Source organism: Xenopus tropicalis, chromosome 8 (genome assembly GCF_000004195.4).
Source record: "Xenopus tropicalis strain Nigerian chromosome 8, UCB_Xtro_10.0, whole genome shotgun sequence".
NCBI lineage: Eukaryota > Metazoa > Chordata > Amphibia > Anura > Pipidae > Xenopus > Xenopus tropicalis.
In genome coordinates, this window is record NC_030684.2 from 44,116,081 (window position 1) to 44,139,314 (window position 23,234).

Sequence of the window (23,234 nt, forward strand, 5' to 3'; positions counted from 1 at the left end):
CATATATATATATATATATAACACACACACACATATATATATATATATATATATATATATATATATACACAAGGACAGAGAGCCGCACACAAAAGGACTTAGCAATTAATGAAAAAAGTTTTAATGAAAAAAATCCAAACAGTGGTTTGTCCCTGAAGAAGAGTACATTTAGTGCTCGAAACGTTGGATTTTTTTCATTAAAACTTTTTTCATCAATTGCTAAGTCCTTGTGTGTGCGGCTCTCTGTCCTTATATCTCCTCATTTTGCCAGCAATATACACATATACATATATACATATATATACATATACATATATATATATATGTCCACTGCCTACCTGCTGTGGTTCCTCCTTGATGACTCCGGTTTTTCCTAACAAGATTCTGCTCTTCTTTAAAGAAGACTCTTTTTTGCTTTCCTTAGAAGGTGAATTGGATGTAGTCTCTTCCTTCTCATCAGGTATTTCTGTTGATCAAAAACACTAATTCTACCTTTTTGTACAAATATCTATAGTATAAAGCACCTTCAAATCACACACCAACACACCATGCTGCCATTTTTTCAGGCCCCTTATACTGCTGTGTCATTTGCATTAAACTAGAGTTTAACTTTTCTTTTTCCTTATCCCTATAAATTATCCCTATAAATTTGTCTATAGAAAATATTAAAAGCTAAAATATATATTCATCTTCCATTTGCTTTATTTCAGCAAAGATTCTGTAAAGGTGTTTGGCTAGTACAACACAGGGCTGAGCAGTGCTCTTCTGTGTCTGCACCTGAAACCACTGTGTCGGCCCGGGTCAAGGGCACAAGGAGCAGATTTCAGCTTCGAAACACGAGCATAAGCACTTTGTGCCTAAATCCACCCTGTGTGCCTGCCCCCAGGTCAATGCAGTGGCTCCAGGTGCAGACACAAAAGAGCACTGATTCAAGTGCAGGAATGGTCTCAAGTCCAGGAATGGATTCTCCTGACTCCTTCCTATACAGAAGGAAGGCTAGGCTCGATCAATCGATCGCCGCATAGTGGACGCTTCCCCTGATACTTCACCTGCATCGCCGTATCACCTTTCTTCAAATGACCGGAAGCTAAGTTTTAACAGGTATTTTGTACTACAGCATTCAAAATAATAAATGGTTTTCAGGATAGGGCAATTATTGGGGCAGGGTAGAATACATTTTTTACTTGAAATTTTTTTGTGTTACTTTTCCTTTAAAATGTTTATCTGTTATGTAAATTCTCTCCCCAGAACAGGAATCCCCAACCTTTTATTTCACATTAGAGCCACACTCAGCCTGCAGAAGGCTCTGATTGTTTCCAAGCCAGAAATGTAAAAATGGACAACTACTTTGAGGCCACTGGGAGCAACACCAAAGGGGGTGGTGAGGAACATGATGCTCACGAGTCAATGGTTGGGGATCACTGCCCTAGAGTGTTTGAGTGGGTAAGTCATCTATAACCACTTCTTGGGACTTGTTTCAACATTAATAAGGTGATCAACCACACACACACAAAATGTCCACTATTTTCTGTAATAATTTAGAGATTTATGACAGCAAATTAATAGTCTAGGAAAAATAAATATCTAATGAAATATTTAATAATATATGTAACAAACCTAATATGATGTTTTCATCATTAGGATCTAAATTCAGCACAGGAGGATCCAGTATCCTATCCATGGCTTGGTCATCCCAAATGATGTTATCTTCCCAGCGTCCATACACTAGCTCCTCATTATCAATGGGGAAAATAGAAAACCATGGACGATCTTCCTCTATAGATGCTGCATAAAGAAAACATTTATGTTTAGCAGAGATATACCTATAGTACAAAATAAACATCTCTAAACATTTTAACCACACAGGTCATTGTCTAGGGAACTGCTGTACTTAAAGGAGAAGGAAAGTAATTTTGGCATTTTACTGCCAATAGATTTGCCACATTAGTGCCACCTAGAACAATACATTTATTCTGTAGAAAGCATTACCATACCTGTAAAGAGACAATAAATACTGTGTTTCTTTTGATAGAGGATTCAGTCCAGCATTACTGTAGGTGCTTATGGCTGTATTTACATAGACATTTCTGATAAACCTTACTTAGTTTTTACCTTTTCTTCTCCTTTAAGGAACAGGAGGTTCCCTTGAAAGAATGCATGGGGGGGGCTTTGGCTAATAAATGTGGTAGGTTTTTTCCCACATTGCAATGCATTCAAGGAATTGTTCAGTGAAATAAAATGAACTGGGTAAATAGATAGGCTGTACAAAATAAAAAATGTTTTCAATATGGTTAGCCAAAATGGAGTGAACAGATGTCTAACATACTAGCCAGAACTCAACTTCCTCCCTGCATCTCTCTAACCTGTTAAAAGTCAGTAACCAATCAGTGATCTGAGGGGGGGGGGGCATATAGGACATAACTGTTTGCTTTTAAATCTGACCTTTTGCTAAGGATCAAACGCAAACTAAGTGAACAGCTATGTCCCATATGGCCCCCCCCTAAAGTCACTTACTAACTATGAGGTTAGAGAGCTGAAAGCAGAAAGTAGTGTTCTGGCTATTAAGTTAGACATCTGCTCACTCCAGCCTTTATAGATTACATTTTTGGTTAACTAACCATTTAAGAAACATTTTTGATATTGCACAGCCTATCTATTGACCCAGTTTCATTTTTACACTAGCTCCCCAGGCATGTAACCCACTTGAAGTACCAGTTATCCTATCAGAGTGAATTAAATAGTATCTCCTTTCTGACTCCTTATCCAATATAGGATCAGTGATCCTGTTTTACCATTGGCCGGATATAAATGGCTACAATGCTCTAAACAGCCTTCAAAGATCAATTAGCCAATCACTCATCAGAAGTGCAGGAATTATAGGGCTGTGCTATTACATGTTACCAGTGACCTGACACTAATCAGTTTTTGGTTCAGCCTAGTTTTTCAGTTCTGCCAATGAACTTTGTGTTTACCATAGGCTGATTTGGTTTTTTTAGAAAAGAAATGAACCACAATGTAAGAAAAAAATATGTGGTCAGCGAAACAATAAAACAATTCTAGAACCCAATGTGTAAATATCTATAACAGTGTTGTGAGAAGGTCAGACTGAGTAGTCAGTGACCCTGACAATGTAAGAGAATTCAAGCACTTCCTACCTTGCTGTTCTGTAGGGTGTTTCTCTTTTCCTTTCACAGAAATGAGTGCTCCTGGCATTGCTGGTTTCTGCACAAGCGGAGTTGGAAGATTCAACAAAGATCCTGTTCGATTCAACCCTGAATAACATATTTTAAATAGAAACAAAATGACTTTAGGATTTTGCTTTATAAAATGATCCCTGTGAGAAGAGGATATATGGTGCAGTACCTTGCTGGGCATTGTATGCAGTTGCATTTCTGGTCATGCTAGAAGGAAGCCAGCCAGCCAAGCTTGCCTTCTGTGTTTTAGTCGCCTTGTGCTTTACGTCTTCCCCGTTCCAGATCACGTCATCTTCCCACTGCAGCTGGGTTACCATCAGGAAATGCTCATCCAGGAATTGCGTGGGGGAATCTGGGGCTTCTACTGGCTCCTCTGTCTGCTGTCAAGGAAGAGAAATTATTCTTAATATCATTTCTTCTCAGTCTTTCCACTGCAGACTATACAGAACCTTACAGGCACATTATAAGAGGCTTTTATTTGAATAATGTGATACCCAAGAAAGGGCACATGAAAGAGAGGAAGAATCAAACTGCACCTCTCATTTGTGGATAGTGGGGCCTATAGTTTTAGTATGGCATAAAGCAAATTGTGACAAACATTAGAGGCTAACTGCTGAAATAGTCTAAAACATAACCTTATTAAACAGCACTAAAAGAACACATTATTGTTCCCATGTTTTGGTAAAAGCAATTAAAATCAGAGCTGTGTATATAGAGTTATTTGGTATCTCCCATAGAGGCCAATATAGTCAAATAATCCAAATTTTTTTAAAAAAAAAAAGAACAGTTGGGACCAACTACAAAATATTAAGTTGCAGGAATCCATATAGTTGGCAAAAACAACCCTTTTGAGTTTATTTCACGTTTACATTTTTTTTTTAGTAGACTTTAAGTATGGAGATCCAAATTATGGAAAGACCCCTTATCTGGAAAACCCCAGGTCTCAAGCATTCTGGATAACAGGTCCCATACCTGTAATAAGATACAGTGGTGTGAAAAACTATTTGCCCCCTTCCTGATTTCTTATTCTTTTGCATGTTTGTCACACAAAATGTTTCTGATCATCAAACACATTTAACTATTAGTCAAAGATAACACAAGTAAACACAAAATGCAGTTTTTAAATGAGGGTTTTTATTATTTAGGGAGAAAAAAAATCCAAACCTACATGGCCCTGTGTGAAAAAGTAATTGCCCCCTGAACCTAATAACTGGTTGGGCCACCCTTAGCAGCAATAACTGCAATCAAACGTTTGCGATAACTTGCAACGAGTCTTTTACAGCGCTCTGGAGGAATTTTGGCCCACTCATCTTTGCAGTATTGTTGTAATTCAGCTTTATTTGAGGGTTTTCTAGCATGAACCGCCTTTTTAAGGTCATGCCACAACATCTCAATAGGATTCAGGTCAGGACTTTGACTAGGCCACTCCAAAGTCTTCATTTTGTTTTTCTTCAGCCATTCAGAGGTGGATTTGCTGGTGTGTTTTGGGTCATTGTCCTGCTGCAGCACCCAAGATCGCTTCAGCTTGAGTTGACGAACAGATGGCCGGACATTCTCCTTCAGGATTTTTTGGTAGACAGTAGAATTCATGGTTCCATCTATCACAGCAAGCCTTCCAGGTCCTGAAGCAGCAAAACAACCCCAGACCATCACACTACCACCACCATATTTTACTGTTGGTATGATGTTCTTTTTCTGAAATGCTGTGTTACTTTTACGCCAGATGTAACGGGACACGCACCTTCCAAAAAGTTCAACTTTTGTCTCGTCTGTCCACAAGGTATTTTCTCAAAAGTCTTGGCAATCATTGAGATGTTTTTTAGCAAAATTGAGACGAGCCATAATGTTCTTTTTGCTTAAAAGTGGTTTGCGCCTTTTTTGCCCAGTGTCTTTCTTATGGTGGAGTCGTGAACACTGACCTTAATTGAGGCAAGTGAGGCCTGCAGTTCTTTAGATGTTGTCCTGGGGTTTTTTGTGGCCTCTCGGATGAGTTGTCTTTGCGCTCTTGGGGGAATTTTGGTCGGCCGGCCACTCCTGGGAAGGTTCACCACTGTTCCATGTTTTTGCCATTTGTGGATAATGGCTCTCACTGTGGTTCGCTGGAGTCCCAAAGCTTTAGAAATGGCTTTATAACCTTTACCAGACTGATAGATCTCAATTACTTTTGTTCTCATTTGTTCCTGAATTTCTTTGGATCTTGGCATGATGTCTAGCTTTTGAGGTGCTTTTGGTCTACTTCTCTGTGTCAGGTAGCTCCTATTTAAGTGATTTCTCGATTGAAACAGGTGTGGCAGTAATCAGGCCTGGGGGTGACTACAGAAATTGATATTGAAATTGAAAATTGAAATTGATAAACCACAGTTAAGTTATTTTTTAACAAGGGGGGCAATCACTTTTTCACACAGGGCCATGTAGATTTGGAGTTTTTTTTCTCCCTTAATAACGTAAACCTTCATTTAAAAACTGCATTTTGTGTACAATTATGTTATCTTTGACTAATAGTTAACGGTTTTTGATGAGCAGAAACATTTAAGTGTGACAAACATGCAAAAGAATAAGAAATCAGGAAGGGGGCAAATAGTTTTTCACACCACTGTATGTATACTTTGTCTCTTGAAGTAAATGAGCAGTATAATGCGTATCTGAATGCTCATGGCCTATGTGAAGAGGCAGCATCCCTCGGCACTTACCATCTAACTTTTACTTTTAAAATAAAGCCATAAAACATGACTGAATGTCAATATCAAGATGGACGTACTCCACAGCTCTCCCACTGCTCCCTGCTCCCAGTGATTTTATAAGTAGACACCATAGTATGTAATTTCTTATGGGCTGGAGATCACCTGTTTATTCATTTCAAATCCTTCAAACCCAAACAAAGTGAGGTGAGTTTATACTTGTTGGCAAACCAACTCAGCCACACTGGGGGCTTGCTCCTAAACCTGACAACCCCTTGACAATATTAGAAGTTCCAGTGGCAGGCACCCTTGAGCCTCTTGCCAAACATTTGTATAGCAAACCATGCCTGCAGTATACTAAGGGGCACATTTACTAATCCACGAACATCAGAAAAGCGCCCGAATGCGTTTTTCGTAATGATCTGTATTTTGCGACTTTTTCGAGCGCTCAATACGAAAAAGTTGCGACAATTCACGAAAGTCATAATGGCTACGAAAAAGTCGCAAAATGTTCGTTTTCCAATCCGAATTTTTCCCATTCGGATTCGCGGATTAGTAAATCAGCCCCTAAGACTACTTCAGTGCTTTCAGCTGTGCAGGCCTTAGCCAGGGTTACCAGTCTGGTCAAAATGGAAACAGGTCCCACACTTTAATCACTTCCAGATATTAGCAAATGGGCTGCATTCAGAATTGCATACTTAAGCCGCACATATGAAACAGCAGGCAATGGCCAACTAAAACAGAATGTCATCATATGCTCCTGTCTATGTTTTTTTAACTTAAAGGAACAGTAACACCAAAAAAAAAGTGCTAAATTAAAAAATAAAGTGGTGTGTTTGCTCCAGAAAGACTACTATAGTTTATATAAACAAAGCTGTGTACAAGTTAGATTACAGATAAACTCTGTAAAACACCTTGTATTCTACAGAGTTAATCTGCAATGTTATCTATGCCTTTTCACCTTTTTTCCACCTTACTTAAATAAACAATTGTTGTCTTTCTGAAGCAAACACACAACATTTAGGGCTCTGGCACACGGGGAGATTAGTCGCCCGCGACAAAACTCCCTGTTCGCGGGCGACTAATCTCCCCGAGTTGCCTTCCCCTGCCATCCCACCGGCGAAAATGTAAGTCGCCGGTGGGATGGCACACGCGGTGGCGCGATTTTGCGCATATCGCCGAAGTTGCCTCGTGAGGCTTTTTCGGCGATTTGCGTAAAATCTCGCTGGGGGGCAACTCGGGGAGATTAGTCGCCCGCGAACAGGGAGTTTTGTCGCGGGCGACTAATCTCCCCGTGTGCCAGAGCCCCAAGGGCTGTGACAAACGGGGAGATTAGTCGGCGGGCGACAAATCTCCCTTTTCGCGGGCAACCAGTCTCTCCAATATGCCATCCCACCTCTCAAGGCAACTTTGGCAATTTCAGCAAATCGCTGCGCCGCATATGCCATCCCATTGGCAATTTACATTCTAGCCAGTGGGATGGCATATCGGGGAGATAAGTCACCAGCGACAAGGGAGATTTGTCGCGTGCCGGCCAATCCCCCCCCCCTGTCACAGCCCTTAGGGTGATGTCCCACAGGGAGATTAGTCCCCCATGGTTAATCTCAGCTACCGTGGGTAACTAATCTCCCCAAAATGCCTTTCCACAGGCAATAAAGTGAATTGCCGGTGGAAAGGAATACGCGTTGCTAAGTCATGGAAAGTTCCCTGTATTTCATTCCTCATTCCCTTTCATACTAAATGCATGTATAAGGCTAAAATGCAAAAATAAAACTGTAAAAAATGTAAGTAAATGTGAAATGCTAAACAAATGTAATCAACGCAATAAAGGACTGAAGGTAAAAGTAGCATTATTGAAATGCACCTTTAAGAGAGAGAAGCCTTACAGCCGTATTTATAAGTACATTTGGCAGCCCTCCAAGCATTATTTTATGGCCCCGAGGCTTTCCAAAGCTCCACAAATGTCTTTGTTTAATATTATCGCTTTAATCTGGCCTGTGAATATTTGGAATATTGGCTGACTGGCCCACTATATGGAAAAAGTGTACAGCGCCGACATAACCCATATATCCCACTAAAATCACACATGCATGAGAAAAAAAAAAAAAAAAAAGTTGGAGAATGCAGCCGAGAAATATAAAAGTAGTAGGAAACTATTGATCCAAATGATATAAAGATGTACAGTGCTCGCTCCATCCACCACCTGCTTGAAACATAGGCCAACCCTTGTATTAAGAGTGTGGGGTTATAAAAAGGGGAACACTTTTTTCTTGGCAGCAGGCAGAGGCGATACATTAAAGAGGGAAGGGGCCATAGAGTGAGCCTTCTAATGAATAAGTGGTAAACAAGTAGATGCAAATGCAGCTGATCTGGGGTGATATACTATATTTATAAATTCAATCTATTTTCCATTTCTTCTTAATCATATCTGTATTTTCAAAGGCAGCTGTCATGTTGCTCTGCAGCTTGGCTCACTAGGCGCATTTTTACTGCCACCAAACCAGCTGCACATCTTTGCCAAATCGATGGCGCTGCTCAGTACATTTCTATGATGAAGAATTCAGTCAAGGACAACAAATATTCAAGAATATAAAAAAGGCAAGTCTTTATTACAAAGTAGCTACTGAAGACTCACTGAAATAATCCCACAAAAAGCAAGGTTTGAAGGAGAAGGAAAGGTTTTGGCATTTTATTGCCAATAGATTAGTCACAGTAGTAGAATGCTATATATATTCTGTAGACTGCTTTAGCATATTTGAGTAAACAGCCCTGTTTGTTTAAGATAGCAGCTGCCATTTTAGCTTGGTCTCAGTAGCTTCGTTGCTGCAGCTCTGGCTGCTGGTAGCTCAGATTATAGCACAGTTGGGAGGGGGAGAGGGAGGGGATGGGAGGGGGAAGAGGAAAAGGGAGGGGGAGAGAGGGGCAAACTGAGCAGACTCGTGCCGTGCCCTAAAGGATTTTTCTGAAAGTAGGAAGTCTGATACAGAAGAACATGTGTACATAAAAGAAGGAAAGAAATGCTGTGGGGTTTATTGATGGAGGACTCAGTGCAGCAGTTTATGGATTTATTTACATAGACCTTTCTGAGAAAGCTTACTTAGTTTTTACCTTTCCTTCTCCTTTAACCCTTAATTCCAAGTAACCAAATTGGCTGGCAGTGAAAGGGTTACTCTCCCAAATATCCAAAAAATAGCTACATGCACACCAGATGACCATCCAATGTTAATTAAAACTCGGTTATATTCATCTATAAAAATGGATTGTTTAATGGATGAAAAACATCCGATGGTCATCTGGTGTACATGAAGCTATTTTTTTCATATTTGCTGCTTAAACCCCTAATCTACGGGTTCAGAGCTTTTGGCAAACAGACCACACTCCGACAACAGGTGACTGTTTAACTTTACCTGCTAGCCTAATTTGAACGAAGGGCCCAGGATTTTTACACCATGGTCATATGATAATTTTATATTCAGCTTATTCTTCCGCTTCTTATTCTTAATGCCCCCTTTAACACCCAGATTCTCAACACTTCTTTGCCCTATAGCAGAGCAGGTTGTTTGTGATTGTTTAAGTGATCCCGCCCCCCGTCTTTTTGTTGCGCCACTCCGAACACCCCAATGTTTCCATTGACTTTGATTCAAGTTTGGTGAGTGTAGCCTTAAAGCTGTAAGATTGGCAGCAAAAATCTTCCCTGTCACATATTCATGGGGTCAGCCTGAATGAAAAGATGATATTTGTTGGTTGCCCAAAAGTGAGCGGAGTTGCGAACAACCGATCAGACAATTTTAATCATTGATTTCGATGAGGAAATATAAACTGCTGCCATTTTCACACATTTATTTCTAAGATCCCCAAATTTTGCAGTATGTCACTGGGTGACTATGGATTCAGGTTAGAAAAAAATGGGGTGGAGCCACCAACAGCCAACCAAATTTCATCCATTGAATTTTATTGGGTTAAATGTCAGCTGCTTCTGTTTTCTAAATATTTATTAAAGGGCCTCTAAACTTAGGTTAGAAAAAATGGGTGGAGCTACCAACCACCAGTCAGGTTTCTACCATTACATTTTCATACTATTTACGCCAAGGTCACCAAACTTTTCACAGTTGTTCACAGGGGGACTGCAGTACAAAAACAGAAAAAGTGGGCGGGGGCATCAACAGCCAATCAGATTTGATCCATTATATTTAATTGGTTTAAACTTAAAATGATGTCATACTCACACTATTTATCCCAGGGTGCCCAAATATTGCAAAGTTTGTCACTGGGTGACAAAAAAAAGGCACATCCACTAACCACAATTCCCCTATTGACTTTTACACTTAAACTGCTGTCATTTTTTAAATATTAATGCCAGGGTTCCTAAACTTTGCGGCGTTAGTCACTGGGTAACGGCAGTGCAAGGTTAGAAAACGTGGGCGGAGCCACCAACCTCCAATCAGATGTCACTCATTGACTTTCAGTGGGGAAATTTAAATTGCTGCCATTGCGACAAAATCAGGGTCCTCGAGCTTTGCACAGTGTTTTTACTACTAACAACAGCCAATCACATTTCATCCAATGAATTTTTTTGGCTTAAATTAATATGTTGCTATTCTCATACAATTTATACCAGGGTGCCCAAACTTTGCAGAGTTAGTCACTGGGTGACAATAATTCAAGGTTTAAAAAAAAGTGGCTGTAGCCCCCATCAGCATCAGATTATCTCCTTGATTTTAATGGGGAAATTTAAAGAGTCTAAAAACTTTTCACAGTTGATCACTGAGGGACTAAGGTTAAATGTCATTGGTTTAAATTTAAAATGCTGCCATTTTCATACTATTTATGTGAAGGTCCCCAAACTTATCACAGTTGGTCACTGGGGGACTGTTGTTCAAAAATAGAAAAGGTGTGTTGAGCCACCAACAACCAATCAGATTTCACCAAGTGAATTTCATGGGCATAAATGTAAGCTGTTTCCATTCTCTAAATATTGTTTCCCACATCGGAAAGAACCTTCTCCAAACATGCTGAAATATCTGCAGCCTCAGTGAGTACACAAGGTGCCTATCCGTGAGACTTTTAGGTGCCGACTGTACTTGTCTTAGCCTTAGCTCCCACTGCAGTGAGGAGAGTGTGAAGTTGGACCCTGAGCAATCAGAACATGAATGGAGACACTGTTGTCAGATGTGGCTGGGGTTAGTAGAGCTTTTAGTTCCTGAACAGTAAGTAATACATACAAATTAAAACATAGAATCAGAATTAGAATTCCTAACTTTAGTGGGAAGCCTTTATTTCCCCTTTACATTTAAAGGAGAAGGAAAGGTAAAAACTAAGTAAGCTTTATCAGAAAGGTAAAAGAGATTAGTCGTGTCTGCAATTCCTGTGCCACAGACACGCAGATTTCTGTTCTTTGCTCTTTCTTGCTCCCCCCTCCCTCAAGAATGCTAAGAACTCACTCCCACCCTTAGGAATGTGGATCTGAGCCAATCAGCATGAAGATGACTCATAGCCTTACTAACTGAGCATGTTCAACTTGGTCTGGGTGTCTGTGCAGGAGTGAGGCATTATGGGAAATTTCTTTACACAGCTCAGCGTTTTTTCTTCCTGTTTGGCTTCAGATCTTCTGAACTGGTGAAATATGGGGAGACTTAAGGGCACTATTGAGACAACTGAAGGTATGCCTGCAGCTTGAGATTAACTCTTTATTAGCCTTTCCTTCTGCTTTAACAACAATCCTAGCAAAAAAAAGTTCTCCATTGAGGTGTCCAGGCAACAGGAAAACATCTTGCAAATAAATAAGTAAAAGACACAAGATTCTTAGAAATGCCAACTGAAGATTTGTTTTAAGAAAAGTCTTAAAATGCTGACAAGGATACAATGTCTCAATCTGCTGATTCACTCCTAATATATAAATGTTATATTGTTCTTTTTATTAGAAAAATATGAGAATGTTAACTTTCCATACCTATTATTGCCAGGAGAACCCACAAAAGCTTTCTCCAATATGCAGTCTTTATCCTTGCTTCCTGTTTATGGGTATCCCACCTACACTTGTTCAGCTGAGAAGGTTTGGCTTCTTTTGTAATATAATAGGGCTGTTCCACTGCAATGGTGGCTATGCAACCCTAACAAAGCTCCTACATAGTAGCAAAATACTGCTAATAAGCATCACATGGCTTAGAACAGCACTCTAAGCTACTATACTTTATCTGTATCTATATTACTATATCTCGTGAACAGACACAGAAAACATTCTCTTTCAAATCCATAACTTGCCAATATAAAATCTATTTAACATGCAAGGTGTTTGATAACTGCTAAGAAGAAACCCTTTCTGTTACATACCATTTCGTTTTCTTCTGTGTCATTATTTTCTTTTAGTTTAAATCCATAGTCGAAAGAACTACCATCTTCTGGTACTCCAAGCATATCATACCACAACTGTGCTGGCCCATAGCGCCACTCAGCTACCCTGGGTTTTGTATCTGCCACCTTATCAATGTCCCCCGTAGACTGTGAGAATTTGGGTTCCACAGGAGCCATCATGGTAATCTACAAAGAATGAAATGAAACTTACCTTAACAGGAACTTAAATTTAGTTCTGTTTACAATCATATTCTTAATAGTGATTATTCATTGCAATTCCTAACTAGCCCCAAAGCTCAAAAACATTTTGTACCTCCTAGAAAGGTTTTCTCACCCCCTACTTATTCTTTCATTTTTCAATTCACTATTAGTATTTACATGTCTTTTGGTTACCTTTCTACCCCTGATTGTAAAGTCTCTGATACCACATACCTTATTCCTTTCCTGCACAGCTCAGTACACTTTTACTTTAGGCTACATACTCTGGCAACTAGAAGGCTGTCCCTTCCAACACTGAATAGGAGCTCTATGATTTTTACCTGTCTAAGGTTCAGGTAGCTGAAAGTCCCAAATACATTCAAAATGTTCTTTTAGATTATAATCTTTAGTAAGCAAGGCTTTTCTAGTCTTTGTGTCACTGTTTATTATGAGGTATGTACTAGTAAACATTGCCTTCCTTCTGAACACTGCTGCTAATATAGGGTAATGATTATCTTTACCTCATCATCGGAGAGGCATTGCTCTGGTGGTGGTGGAGGGGCATATTCATATTCCCAACAAGACTTCTTTTCCACAGGAGCCTCTGTCTCCTCTCCCTCCTTAGCAGGAGTTTCTTGCACCATTTCACGGTGCTTCTTCCTTCGCTTCCTCCGAGCACTACGCCACACAGATAATACACTTTTTCCAGGGCCAAAAAGTCGAAGAAAGCGCAGGACCTGTAGAGGAAAATTCACAATGAATCTTGCATTCCAAGACCACACTAAAAATGGTTAAATCATTCAACAACAAATAAAGAGATAATTTCTAGATTAAGTATTTAATATACTTTGGGAACCATGGATAGTGCTGTGACTACTATTCCTGGACCATGTGCCCAAACGCAAAAAAAATCCTTTTCCATATATTTAACACCACCACTATAAGGGTAAGATTTAGGGAATCAGGAGGCATGCAACATATACTACGAGATGCAACATACTTTGCCAGCTATGGACTCTAGAGCTGTGATGGAACAAATGGAAGCCCAGAATGACAATAGAATGACCAGCTGTGACTGCATTTGATCAGTCTGGACAACATTTAGAGAAAGACAAACCACACCCGGGGGCAGCACAACTAGCCCCGGATAAATAGATAGACCAAGGCCCATACCTAGTGACAGTGCCACTTTGAGCAACAACAAAATTATTACTGACCACATACTTTGTATACTGGTTTTATGCCTACTGTACCTCTGCACTACTCCCCATGATTACAGAGAGATTAACCACATAACTCACCTGTGTTATTAGAGGGCATGGTCTTTCCTGCAGTATACATAGCCTAGGCTATTGCAATGTCTGCACTACTCTATAAATGTAACTTAGCTTTCTGTCTAAGAAATTTAAACAAACAAGTTATAAAAAGAAAATAAACATAAAGTATGCTTTTATACCTTGCCAGGTCTAAACTCTGGGAAAAGCGCAGTAACACTGGGGAGTTGCTTGGTGGCATCTCTCTGCATTATTCCAGCCAGAGGCAATGTCAGCTGCTTTCTTTCCCTTTTCTCCTCTTTTGATTTGTCTTGCGGGCCAATCTCAGATTCAGAATCCGAGGAACTGCTGAAATCCACCCTTTCCAAGGATGAGGAGGAGGAAGCAATGATGGAGGGGAGAATAATCCCATCATTATCTTCTTGGGCTGGAAAGTTAAACAGTAATAGAAACATGACTGCAAGCTAAAAGTGGACTTTATCAGCAACTGAACACTTGTGCACAAATACAGACAAACTTACAGCATCTATAGGTCAGAGTGTTAGTACTATTATTTGTATGTAATTTGTCTAGTTGTGCTTTCAAAATAAAGCTCTCTAATTTAATCCAAAGGCAAGTGGAAAACAGCAAGTTCTTCTTGTCGTAACTGTACTAACCTTTGATGAGCGTTTAGCAGATGTTTAGGGCTTACTAAGGGGCCGCGAATGCATCCACGTACAAAATGCTGGGCCAGCTTCAGAACATTTATTAAAACGGTTATATAATACAACACAGAACTAATAATACTTGTGTCACTAGACAAGCTCATAACAATGACAACAGTCACTGATGTAGACTCCTGAACTTCCCTCTAAATGGTTTAAGGTACCAGTGGAATTTTGTAAAAATAGTTTTAGTTTGTCCAAAATGATTGGGCTTCCCTTAAAATCTATCTGCTTTGGCAAAAGAGTCAGGATTACTGAACATTTGCTTAGTAAAGCAGAATATCTATCCTTGTTTTTCTTCTCTAAAGGCTTGAAGTAGAGTTATGTTGTTAGTTGTTCCTGTCGTTGTGCTTATCCCTTTGTGGCATTTACTTTTACCTGCAGAAACTGCTGGTCGGTCCTCATCTTTTTTGCATGTTACTGGAGGTGGTGGTGGTGGGGGCATAAGCTTTGAGTCAATATCTTCACAGTCTGCATCATAGTCATCATCATCATCATCTGTAAGTAAATTGATTAATAAACATTAATGTCTATAAATGATTGCAGCTATTCTTTGAAAATGGCAGTGCAAAAAGCTGCTTCTTATGCAGTGTTCCTCTGTATTACTTACCAGTCCTGCGGGACAAATTAAGGTTTCCCATGGCCTGTCTGTATCTACGAGATTCATCCTCAGCCACTTCATTGATATCAGAGTAATCAATAGCATCATCAGTGCTCTTAACCCAGCCTTTATAAAGTATAGGAAGAATGAATCAGAAAGCAAACTGATATATTCATATTAAGACAACTGATAAATCAGTTCTATTTAGGATAACAAAATCTCTAAGCAATTCATGTGGATACTTGTGGACATACGGTGGATATAATGGGGGGTTTTCTTGTTGTTTTCTTTTCTTATGTGCTTGTATTCTGTGCCCAATACTGGTTTGGAATGCAATGACAAGCTACTCAGTAAGAGAACAGTAGCACATTGGCAAACTGACATAAGAATGTTAAAAAATGCAGAAGTTTAGCAAAAGCAATGTTGCAGGTTAAATAGCATATATAAAATAATGCAAAACTACATTGTGAGAGTTCATTCCATATCATATTTATAAAACTATATGTAAGCCATTATGGGCAATAGACTAAAATAACACAACAGTTAGTGTATGCTTGTACACATTATAAAGACTTTTCTGCCAGAGACCCAAAGAAGTATGGAATTATATCATGAGTTAAAGAGAGAAAAATGGATTTGATATAGTGACAATTCTTAGGAACATATGTTTGAGACAAAGAAACGCATTAACACAGAAAATAATTCCTAGAGATGGTTTGTAACTTGAACAGAAGGTCAGCTCTCCTGGTAAAGCATGGGCAAAATATGAAACATTTAAGGTGGCCATACACGCACCGATATTATCGTACGAAACCTCGTTTCGTACGATAATCGGTGCGTGTATGGTATGTCAGCGAGTCGACCGATATCGCAGGAAGCTGCTGATATCGGCCGGCTCGCCGATCGGACCAGTTGGAAAATTTTGATCGGGCCCCATAGAAGGCGCCTGACCAAAATTCTCCCTTCAGAGCTAAATCGGCAGAAGGAGGTAGAAATCCTATTGTTTCTACCTCCTTACCTGCCGATTCAGCCCTGAATGGTGTGTGGCGGGTCGTACGAAACATCGTTAGATCGCCACGTGTATGGCCAGCTTTACTCTTCCATCTCCAGTATTATGAAAACCCTGAGCAAGGGACAGGTTCATTTGGCCCCATTTACTGCTGGCCAAATTTGCAACAGTACAGAAACCCACAGACAACTGGACAGCTTTGATAAGGCTACTGGAAGTAGAACTGTCAATGTAATCACTTATGTAAATATTCATTTCTACGAGCATTACTGAATTGTTTTATATTAACTAAGGGATGTGGGAATTTTTTACTACTTGATTGCTTAATAAAATTAACTGGGTAAATATGAATATTAATAGACATGGGACACTGTTAGTCCTGTGTACACTATACCATCATCATCCACATTGACTCCTTCTGTTTCTGCCCCTTCATCCACGCTGGATGTGATCTCTGTTAGAAGATTTCCAAGTCCCAAGGCTCCCAGACCAGCCAGATGTTTTTTCGATTCCTGATATTAAAAAAAATAAATAAAAAAAGATTAAAATCTGAACTTTTATCACAAACTCAACAACATATTCTTTTAAGATGAATGAAAACATTGCAGGGTCATAAGAAGAAGTTCATCATTAGCACAAAAGAGAGGAGTTAGTCGGTCCAATTGGAGCAGGGGTTTGACGTTAATATATTATCTATGCTGTGCGCCAACGCGTTGTTTTACACAGGTGTCAACCACATATTATGGTGCAAAATTTTTGTCTGTACACTCAGAAGCTTAACATTAGTCAGCCATACTAGTGTATTTCCACAGTGTGTTTCCATAATTAGACAACACACTAGAAGACGCAAAAGAAGCACAATTATCACCAGAAATTAGGTTTGGCCATTCTGAAGGCAATGATCTTACCTACATGCTATTCTCAAAGGAGATCCCCACTGCTTGTGGAACACCTCCCCTGGGCACATTCACTCTAGGCAGACTGGCACATTTTCTGATGCCTGACCCCCTTGGCAGAATGTCCTTCCAGCTCCAGCTGCCCACCTAAAAAATCTATCCCTTGGTCAGCATAGATATCCCTTTTCTTTTATCCCCTTCCCTGCATAATCTACACACAGCCTTCTAGTCCCCTAGCACCCCTCCTATTGACATAACCTTGCTCCAGCACCCCCAGAGCTGGCACTCTCACTCACCAACACTACCTCAAATGGTACAGTCTCTGTTATCAACCCCAGCCATAGTCACTTCGTTAGACCCTTTTCCAAGCTCCATTCAGCCAGTAATGCTGTCCATTTCTAGATTTAGGTTTAGGCTCGGCGCGGCTCACCTTATCCAGCACAGAATCATCTTCCAGCTGCCCGTCCTCATTAATGTTCCCAAATAAAAACCCAGTTAGCGAAAAGGGCCGCTCTTCGTCACTCTCGGAATCCGACATTGTAAGCTTGAGAATGTAGAGTTATAAACCGGAAGTTCATGAGAAAAGGATGGGAAAACAGAATGAAAGTAAGGGCAACTTCACGGAGTTCCGCTTCCTGCTGGAATGGAAGTGCGCGTCCGCCATCTTGGTGTCCCCGATACACTTTATTTTGCTATTTGGCGTATTACCGTGGGAGGCAGTAGAGGGACTTATTACATAGATATCCGATTGCATCGTGTATAGATTTAGCCCGATTTCTTCTACGTTTGACATCATGGTTTCGGTGTACAATGGACAAATACCTCGCTCCTGTCAGACAAAGCTAGATAGGGTTTCATAAAGGTCGAATAATCAAAGAAACACAATGCCTTTTATGTATCTTATTCACTTGTAGAAAGGGCGGGCTAGCTGCATTTAATCATTTGAGGCGCTATAAGTAGAGTGCTCTTACAGCACAATCTATTTAAGAAGTACAAATTTTTCAGATTTGCTCATCACTAATTACTAAATAAAATACATAACAGGCATTTCAAGGCCAGACATGCCAGTATCATTACTACAGGGAATGTATAATCAGCAAATTATTACTGTCCGTATTAACTTTATGTGCACTGGGGCTGACCACCCACTTCTCTACCGATATCGGCAGCTTCTATTGGCTCGTGTATGGGGGCCTTAAGATCTTGAGGCCCCCATACACGGGCCGATAGAAGCTGCCGATATCGGTAGAGAAGTGGGTGGTCAGCCCCAGTGCACATAAAGTTAATACGGACAGTAATAATTTGCTGATTATACATTCCCTGTAGTAATGAAATTGGCCAGATATCGGTCGGCCAGGTTAGAAAATCCAGTCGGATCAGGGACAGCATCGGTTCGTTGATGCGGTCCCCGAACCGACTTCCCCATTGCCGCCTACATAATCCAGTCGTTTGGCCCCAGGGCCAAACGATCGGATTATTTTTTTTTTTAACTTCAAGCTCCCCGATATTGCCCACCCGTAGGTGGGGATATCGGGGGAAGATCCGCTCGCTTGGCGATCTCGCCAAGCGAGCGGATCTTACTGTGTATGGGGACCTTTACTCTGGTGTTACATGGATATAGAAAGGCTGGTATTTTTTCCAGAAAAGGTGATTATTATTATTATTATTAACATTTATTTATAAAGTGCCAACATATTCCGCAGCACTGTACAATAAGTGATTTTCATACACTGGACATACAGAGTAACATATAAAGCAATCAATAACCGATACAAGAGGTGAAGAGAGCCCTGCCCAAAAGAGTTTATAATCTACAAGATACTATATTAATATGACCAAAAGTCACATAATTAAATAAGGGTTTGGATTCAGTTCAGCAAGGCACTGCTGAACCAAATCCAGAATCTGGTGCATGTCTGAATCCAGTTTATACTACATCTTTTGTCCTCTCCAGACCAAGTTGGCAGCATATGGTACCACTAGGAACACGTTGGTGCGTTGATGTAATTTTTTCCCGATGGTCCCAATAGAGCCTCCATAATAATCCAATGTTTAGTCCAGGGGCCAAATTATTGGCTCAGGCCAATTTTGTTGAATGCACAGATGGCTATATTGGGTCCACTTGTTTGGTGAGAGAAGATTAGCAGCAGAAAGTCAATTGTTTTTAGAGCAAGGAAAAAGGAAGTAAGTTAAAATGGTAGCCAAAAGTAGACTATCAGTCAGCTTCCTGCTGATTGGCTCAGATCCACATTCCTAAGGGGGGGGAGTGAGTTCTTAGCATTCTTGAGGGAGGGGGGAGCAGGAGAGGGGAGAGAGAAGAGAGCTGCATGTCTCTAGCACAGTGATCCCCAACCAGTGGCTCGGAAGCAACATGTTGCTCACCAACCCCTTGGATGTTGCTCTCAGTGCCCCCAAACCAGGTAGTTATTTTTGAATTCCTGACTTGGGGGCAAGTTTTGGTTGCATAAAAATCCATTATAATGCCAAACAGAATCCCATGTAGGCTGCCATTCCATGTAGAGGCTACCAAATAGCCAATTATAGCTCGTATTGGGCACCCCCAGGAACTTTTTTCATGCCTGTGTTGCTCCCCAACACTTTTCCATTTGAATGTGGCTCACATGTATAAAAGGTTGGAGATCCCTGCTCTATCACAGGAATTACAGACACAAGAAATCTTTTCACAGAGAAGTCAGTGCAGCGTTTCTGTGAGTGCTTATGGGTGTATTTACATTTGTAGCATCAATGTTTAATTCCCTCCTCCCCTGTCAGGATTTCAAATGATGCAGACAGAGAAGAACTGTTTTGCAGCTGGATTTCAACTTATAAAAATGGTATTTATTCATACTTTTTTGAAGACACAGGTTACAGCGATAGGTATATTAGGGGTTTTTGTGTTGCTTAAGTTCCCCTTAAATTTTCTTTCACCATTCATTTCTGAGAAAGGTTTATGGGGTTATAAAGTAACAAGATCAATGTTTTCCTTACTCTATTACCTCATACCAACCAATGAGATGCTTTTTTTCTGTACTGTAACTGCTCTAGAACAATTCGAGCTGTTACTTTGCAGTAGGAGAGTGGGTCATAATTTGCCTTTGTAAATTCTTTACTGTACTGTGGTATTTTATCTACGAGTTCTCGATTATATCTAGGTCACAAGCTTTGAAACAAATTGCTGCTCTCCAGCTACTGTTGAACATTAACCTCTACCATCTTTGGAAAATCCTAGACTGTAATGAAAGGCAGTTTTCAGAAAATATACACTAGGGAGAAACTCAAGTAAGAAATGTCATATTATGTTTTAACTGGTGTGTGTTTTTTTGTGTGGCTGCATTGTTTCAGTTGGTGAGAGATTACTGCAGGCATTATACATGTGTTTAGCTTTCTTTTTTCTTCATTATTCATTCTGACCTTTTCGTCCTAGCAGGAACATTTCATTCCAAGGTAATCTTTAACAGAGTGGCTGATTCTTCAGCTAAGGTCACATGACAATGTTGCATGTTTCAAGGCCTTTCACTGATTTTCACTCTTTCTTGTATTCAGGCGAATGCGCTGAAGAGTACTGTATCCCTTGGTAATGTGGCTGTACAGCCTTAAGGTGGCCATACACGCACCGATATTATCGTACGAAACCTCGTTTCGTACGATAATCGGTGCGTGTATGGTATGTCAGCGAGCCGACCGATGTCGCAGGAAGCTGCTGAAATCGGTCGGCTCGTCGATCGGCCAGGTTAGAAAATTTTGATCGGGCGCCATAGAAGGCGCCTGACCAAAATTCTCCCTTCAGAGCTGAATCGGCAGAAGGAGGTAGAAATCCTATTGTTTCTACCTCCTTACCTGCCGATTCAGCCCTGAATGGTGTTTCACTTTGGTAACCTTTTACATTGCCCTTAGTTCCCTTTCATGTTCCCTTTCCATCTCGGCTGGATTAGAAATGTCACAGTGAGAGTGTTGGCTTTAGGGCTGTCTGGTCACAAGGCCGGAATGCTACTGCACAAGCACATGTACAGGATTGGGGCTGACAGCATTTCATGGAATCCAAATTAGCATTGCCACCCGGCTGGTATTTGAACGACCCAGCCAGTAAATCTCCAGTTAGGGCCAGGGCCGAAATTACTGGTAATTACATTGTTAATACATTGTAAATTTGTAATACCCTATAAATTTCTCCCTTCCCTGACCCTCTGCGCTGCTGGATTCCCCATTATAAGGGCAGTCCTGCCCATTTCTCCACCCCTGTGTGACATCACAGCCTACTCCCTCATCCAAAGGCCAGTATTAAATAAAAAAAAGGTGGCAGACCTAATACAAACTGATAAGAATATATGAAATAAAGATCTGCAGTCTTAGGGCAAGTATGTGACTTGATTTTTAGGTTGGCAGGTCTGCGGCAAAACACTCAAAATTGCACTAAATGGTAATTGCCCTGACTCCGCTGGCCAGATTATTATACAAAGTACCCAGAATTTACATTTGTCAGAGGACTGAAAAAAAAACATAGAATGCAGTTTAACATAAAATGAGTGGACATAACATTGAGGCTTTGCCATATAATTGGTGAGGACTGTGAAAAAAATTACTTAAAATGTTAGAAAATGTAAAATGGTTTACAAAAGAAACATTCACAGGGGACAAAGGCATTTTTATGGAAAAAGGGACAAAATTATTGCACAAAATATGGGAAAACATGACAAACAATCCAGGAAATGCACCCTTTGAAATGCATTAGAATTAGAGGGGAGTGCAAACCAAAGGCATAAATCTGGTGTAAAACATCTGTTTGGCTTCAACAATTGATGAAAGAGCTATTCTATTTAGTATCAGAGCCATTCCACTATGCAGGAAGCGCTAACACTGCGAGTGCCAGGCTAAGCCAGGCAGGCGCCCTAGGCAATCTGGTCGGCTTGGCCCGCCCACCACCAACACCAACCCCACCCCACCCCCCCATGCGCACCGGCGCATGCGCAAACAGGGTGAAGGGGGTTACCGGGACTGCTGCACAGTGGGGGGAAAGGGTCCGGAAGCGTTGGTAGGTGAAAGAAGAGGTACCTGTCTGCCCCCACCATTGTGCCCTAGCCAGGTGCCTCTTCTGCCTACCCCTAGTTCTGGCCCTGACCACTGCTGCATAACGTGACATCACTTCTGTTCAACTCAGGGGCTCTGCTGCCATGAGGCAAGTTAAGAAACTCGAAAAAGCTAAAGGGGAGCGAGGGAGCCGGCATCAACTTGGCCACCTCTGGCTGCTAGTACCCCAGCTGGTTCAACTGGGAACTCAAAAGGAATGGTATTTTAGCAACAGGTAGGGACCCCAATTAGGGCCGGTCTTATAAACTGCGGGGCCCGATAAACAAGGTGTTGCAGCTGGCACAGGGTTCCATGGCTGGGTGGGCAAACAGTACCTGCCTCTCGCTCTCTCCATGTGACTGATGCTGTAACCCTGCCTTTTCACCTCTCTCTCTTGTTCCATTGCCCCCCAACATTTTATGGCAGAATGTGGCCCCCAAGCACTGGGCACTGACACACAAAGCATACTGTATACAGTAAGACAGTGATTATTAGCCCCTCAAGCACACTATACATTAGTGAAAGACAAACCATGGGGTAGAACTATAAATGCAGTGCCCACTTAGGGGCTGATTTACTAAGACACGAATTCCAACCGAATTGGAAAAATTCCGATTGGAAAACGAACATTTTGCAACTTTTTCGTATTTTTTGCAATTTTTCGGCGACTTTACGACTTTTCGGAAATTATCGCGACTTTTTCGTTACCAATACGATTTGCGCGAAAAAACACGAGTTTTTCGTAGCCATTCCGAAAGTTGCGCAAAATCTTGCGATTTTTTCGTAGCGGTAAAACTTGCACGAAAAGTCGCGCCTTTTCCGTAGCGTTAAAATTTAAAAGGCGCGATGTTTCGTGCAAGTTTTAACACTACGAAAAAAATCACGACTTTTCGTGCAAGTTTTAACGCTACGAAAAATCGCAAGATTTTGCACAACTTTCGGAAAATATTAAGTAGGGCGGATAGAGCTGGAAACCCATTTGGCTGGCAAAACCAAGTAAATTATTTTGCAATAACATCAATGGGAGTTTTATTTAAAAATTAGTGTTGTACTTTCCTAACCTGTGTAAAAAGGTAATGCACTTTAAGGAAAACTATAATAATACAATGAGTGATCTATTATCAAATAGGCATTTACATGGCAGTAAATAGTCTGTAGGGGGGACCCTGAATGCTACCCACACATGTGCAAATGCTTACTATGACGTAACTGAATGCTTACTGTGCGTGCACACCCAGAATTTAATGTGGAGCTTTGGGAGAATG

At 40.7% G+C, this 23,234-nt stretch overlaps 1 protein-coding gene across 2 annotated transcripts in view; it reads right to left on the bottom strand.

The window, feature by feature from the left end:
- taf1 (TATA-box binding protein associated factor 1) overlaps positions 1-17,525 on the bottom strand; it is a 42,591-nt gene extending 25,066 nt beyond the window's left edge. The window contains exons 1-11 of one of the 2 annotated variants that reach the window (XM_012969171.3): positions 17,336-17,525; positions 16,404-16,521; positions 15,010-15,126; positions 14,778-14,897; positions 13,878-14,122; positions 12,943-13,158; positions 12,203-12,409; positions 3,364-3,571; positions 3,156-3,272; positions 1,618-1,785; positions 339-466 (exon numbers count right to left, since the gene is read on the bottom strand). In XM_012969171.3, coding sequence (XP_012824625.1) covers positions 339-466; positions 1,618-1,785; positions 3,156-3,272; positions 3,364-3,571; positions 12,203-12,409; positions 12,943-13,158; positions 13,878-14,122; positions 14,778-14,897; positions 15,010-15,126; positions 16,404-16,521; positions 17,336-17,443 — 1,752 coding nt within the window. In that variant the 5' untranslated portion in view covers positions 17,444-17,525. Of the gene's footprint in view, positions 1-338; positions 467-1,617; positions 1,786-3,155; positions 3,273-3,363; positions 3,575-12,202; positions 12,410-12,942; positions 13,159-13,877; positions 14,123-14,777; positions 14,898-15,009; positions 15,127-16,403; positions 16,522-17,335 lie in introns of both variants that reach the window. The other variant, XM_012969170.3, reaches the window with a different exon arrangement.
- Positions 17,526-23,234: the final 5,709 nt, after the last annotated feature.